Source organism: Octopus bimaculoides, chromosome 26, assembly GCF_001194135.2.
Source record: "Octopus bimaculoides isolate UCB-OBI-ISO-001 chromosome 26, ASM119413v2, whole genome shotgun sequence".
NCBI lineage: Eukaryota > Metazoa > Mollusca > Cephalopoda > Octopoda > Octopodidae > Octopus > Octopus bimaculoides.
The window spans coordinates 13,228,433-13,233,454 of record NC_069006.1 but is presented as its reverse complement, the minus strand read 5'-3'; the positions used below and the strand labels follow the sequence as shown (position 1 = coordinate 13,233,454).

The 5,022-nt window shown below is 36.8% G+C and overlaps 1 protein-coding gene across 2 annotated transcripts in view; it reads left to right on the top strand.

Annotated features, from left to right (window-relative positions):
• The first annotated feature begins 2,948 nt into the window (after positions 1-2,948).
• The window catches only part of LOC106872586 (cytochrome P450 3A30), a 24,542-nt gene continuing 22,468 nt past the window's right edge, over positions 2,949-5,022 (top strand). For both annotated transcript variants that reach the window (XM_014919619.2, XM_014919620.2), the window contains exon 1: positions 2,949-3,060. In XM_014919619.2, the coding sequence (XP_014775105.1) occupies positions 2,996-3,060 (65 nt within the window). In that variant the 5' untranslated portion in view covers positions 2,949-2,995. The remainder of the gene's footprint in view (positions 3,061-5,022) is intronic.

Here is a 5,022-nt window from a genome sequence, read left to right as displayed (position 1 = left end):
ATATATATATATATATATATATATATATATATATATATATATATACACACACACACACATACATATAGTATTAATTAATTGGAGATGGATTTCATATTAGACCTTTGTTGGGCACAACATGTTTTGACACATCTGTCTGGGTCTCTTCAGGTACATTGATAAAGAAGTCTCATTATTTGATGAGCATATAACAACAACCCAGCCAACACTAAAAATCTCTAGTTAGACTTCTTTATCAATGTATCTGAAGAGACCCAGACTGATGGCTCGAAACATATGTTGGACCCAATAAAAGTCTAATGTGAAATCCATCTCCTATTAATTAATGCTATTACCCTAACTGACACCAGGGAGTTCCTGAAGTAGATCTAACGGAAGTGTACCACAACTGTGAATGACAACTGGTAGCCTAAATTGTGCTGGTGCTCTACTCAACATATAAACACACTAATCGGCTTATACTCATTTATCCAAATTATTTATTATATATATATATATATAATACAGATGAGTGGAGAAACGTAGAAGTTACATATTTCATTCTTTATGAAAAATTCCGTCTAATGACATCATATTACAATGGATAATACTAAGTGGACTTTTCCTTTTTCTCTCTCTTTTTCTTTTTTCTTTGTGATGTAATCTTGGGACTGAAAATGTTTGCGGCTGAAGATAGCTTTAAACCATGCTTTCTATCAATTATATACTCATATAATGATGCAACGACTGTTTGTGTATAAAGCATGAAACACGTGTACCGCGGAATCCTTTGTGTTCTGTTTTCATTTTATGTTTTAATATATTCTTTCACCTCGGCCACTATCTGGCATATACAGGTGCTTACACTTATTAAGTATTACCTCTAATATTTACAATACCTATATATATATATATATATATATGTGCGGGTGGCACATGAGATGCACCATTTTGAGCGTGGCCGTTGCCAGTACCGCCTGACTGGCTCCCGTAGGATTTTCGAGTGAGATCGTTGCCAGTGCCCCTGGACTGGCTTGTGCGGGTGGCACATAAAAGACACCATTTTGAGCGTGGCCGTTTTCGTGCGGGTGACACGTAAAAGCACCCACTACACTCTCTGAGTGGTTGGCGTTAGGAAGGGCATCCAGCTGTAGAAACTCTGCCAAATTAGATTGGAGCCTGGTGTTGCCATCCGGTTTCACCAGTCCTCAGTCAAATCGTCCAACCCATGCTAGCATGGAAAGCGGACGTTAAACGATGATGATGATGATGATGCTATATATATATCATGTTTATTGTATTATGTGTATATCATGCTGTACCATGGTTTTGCATTTAAGTAGTTTGTCTTTCAACCACATGAATCAGGCTTCAATACTTTGCAATTCATGGTTCTATATTACCTCTCTAGCGATATGTTGCCTTTGTTTCAATTTATTTGGTAAAAAAATGAACATTCCACTTTTCAATAAACCTGCCCTCTTTGTATCTGATATTGGTCATATCAAAAGATATTATTTAGTGTTTAGCACTATATGACCTGTAACATTTATTAACTTGGGACAAGATAAAAGAAACGAGGAAAACAAATGTTTAGAAAACTGCTTCCACCAAAAAGAATGAAAAAGGTAAAAAACTCAAAAAACTTGATAAAAGCAACACAACAAAAACCAGCTCCCCTCCCCCTGTTGCTGTGTATTATCTATTATTATTGCAGTGAGTTAATCTGCAAATAAGATAACAAAAGAAGGTAAACAAGGTTTAGTAGTTTTGTAATTATATGTAGTTATGGGTGCAGTTGTGACTGTGTAGTAAGAAATTTGCTTTTCAACCACATAGTTCAGGGTTCAGTCCCACTGTGTGACCATTTTAGGCAAGCACCTTCTGCCATAGCCTTGGGCTGACCAAAGCCTTGTGAGTAGATTTGGTAGATGGAAACTAAAAGTAGCCCATTGTATGTATATATATATATATATATATATATAGCATGACCGCAGCCACTTGGCTGAAACACATAAATAAATAAATAAATATATAATCTGGAATTTGACTGAAGAAAGAAAACTCCAAATGACCCGTCCTTGTTTTTTTTTGTATCGTCTGTCTGGATGTTTTACGTTCTTGTCCCAATTTTGGTATTCCTTTATATATATATATATATATATATATTTGGTGCGTTTTGGAAATTCCTTGATACAGTTATAATATTTGGAGAGATTTTTTCTCAAAGAGTTAAGATTGAGAAAAGAACTTTTTCAGAAAGTCGAAAGGCACTAACCTTTGGGAAGAGATTTCACCAAATGTGTGTGGCTTTTGCTTAGCGCTTGCACATCTATAGAAGCAAAAGCCACATACATTTTGTGAAATCTCTTCTGAAAGGTTAGTGCCTTTCAACTTTCTAAAAAGGTTCTTTTCTCAATCTTAACTCTTTGAGAAAAAATCTTCTCTCCAAATATATATATATATATATATATATACATATGTATATGATAATAAAAGGGTAAAATTAATTAATTATTAATTATTTATATATGTACATATATATATTTGAAAAAATGAGTAGAGATGGCTCCATAACTACCGTCCCAGCTATGACCTTGGAGCCCCAGTAACCTGTTACAGTACTTACCAAGTGTACCTAATTGTTTAGATCATCTGTAAACTAAATCCCCATGCTTTGTATATTATGTATGTGTGTATGTATAACATCTACTTATGTCTTTTTTTTTATACAAGATAGCCAAAGAAGGTGCAGTGCCCGTGACATTTGTAAATACCTGGAATTAACTCTTGTAGAATGGGGTTTAACTGTTCTTATAGAAATAATGAAAAAGTAAAATTTCATCACCCCACTCCTCCCACCACCACCACAAACAAGTCAATGAATAAAGAATACCATTCCCAGGGCAATGTTGAGGTCCTGGCACCATTGTTGAAAAGACAGCAGAAATAAAGAGGGTGGGGATGGGTGAGGACAAAGGTTTTTATATGTCTTGTAAAACCAATTCCTTGTTAAATGTTGTTGCAGCCTCGATATCTTCTTGAGAAAGAATGGTGTAAAAAGTTTGGAAGTGTAACAGGGTAAGTGAACCTTTTTAGATATCTATATTGTTTATATGAAGATATATGCATGCGTGTATGTGTGTGTGTCTGTGTGTGAGTGTGTGTGTGTGAGTGTGTGTGTGTGTACACATATACATACAAACATGCACACACGCACATACGCATATATTTACAAATACGCATATATACATATACGTAAAAGCACCCACTACACTCTCTGAGTGGTTGGCGTTAGGAAGGGCATCCAGCTGTAGAAACTCTGCCAAATTAGATTGGAGCCTGGTGTTGCCATCCGGTTTCACCAGTCCTCAGTCAAATCGTCCAACCCATGTTAGCATGGAAAGCGGACGTTAAACGATGATGATGATGATGATGATGATACACACACACACACACACACATATATATACACACACACTCATATACACACGTGTATATATATATACACATGCATGCACATACATATATCATCATCATCATCATCATCATTGTTGGATCCTTCTCACTTCAATGCATTTGTTGTCATGCTCCAGCCATTTCATGAAGGGCCCCTCCCCCTGGAAGTCCTCCAAAGGGAAGGGGTCCAGTACCCTTGTCACAGCTTCCTTTATCTCCTCCTTCAGCTTGTGGAACAACCAAACATCCCAGAGAGTAAGGGTCTGGACTATAGGGAGGGCAAGGGACAGTTTTGATAGCCGTCTCTGTCAAGTGGTTGGGTACCAGGGTGGAAGTGTGGGTTGGTGCATTTTCCTGGTGCAGGTACTCTGGCCTTTTGAGACAAAATCTCCTCCTGAATTCCCTCAGAACCTCCACCAAGTACTTTTTACTGACCGTCTGATCAGAGGTGGGGTCTAGTGGATGTAGATGATGCCCTTGCTGGTAAATTTCTTTTGCCTGGCCTCCTTGGGTCTAGGGGAGCCAGGATGCTTCCACTGAACACTCTGTCTTTTGGTCTCTGGATCATAACAGTAAATCCAGCTTTCTTCACAGGTCAACAGATACTCTTGTACTATTGGACTGGACGTAATGAGCTCAACTATCCCTCTCCTGTCTACAACACATCTTTCGTTCTGTTTGTCACTAAGCACCCAGCATAAATTCTGCACACATTCAGATCTTCAGGAATAATTCTGTGTACAATTGCCACACCAACTCCAATCTGAATGCTTATTGTCTTTGTAGGCACGTTACATCTTCATCTAGAAAATTGTGAATTTTCTCAACAGGCTCTGATGTTCTGATGTCCCTGTGCCTCCAACACCTCTCATTGTCTCTCACCACTGTCCCTGAAAAGCAGATACTCAGATCATACAAGTTAATCCATGACCAGTCTGGAGCATTTCTTAAAGTTTTTGTTGTGTTTTTGCTTGGTTTAACACAAAAGTAATTGCATAGAGAGCTGCCAAACGTTCTGCAAAGTAGTCAGCGGTAACAAGCGCTATTTAGTAGGGTGTGTTTGGTGTGCTGTTATAGCCTTCTCTTTCCATCTGGAATATCAAAAGTTTGCAAGTCAGCTTGTTTAATTTATAACAATAATATACAAGAATTACAACAATCTAGGACGACTATAACTGCGTCTCCTAAAAAGAGTTTCATAAACTGGAATGGCTATATATGTATGTGTGTGTGTGTGTATAATATATATATATATATATATATATATATATATATATATATAATGTATGTATGCGTGTGTACGTATGTGTGTGTATGTATGTGTATATATATGTGTGTGTGTATTTGTATACATAATGAGTGTGTGTGTGTATTTGTATATATAATGAATGTGTGTGTGTGTGTATGTATGCATATATATATAAATGAATGAAAAATTGTGTTGTAAACAATGACATATAAGAAACATAAGACACAGAGAGTCCCTAATTCTTTATGTATGTATGTGTGTATGCATATATATATATAGAGAGAGAGAGAGAGTTATTAATATTTCTAAGTCTCTCTAAAGGAGACTACGGCAGC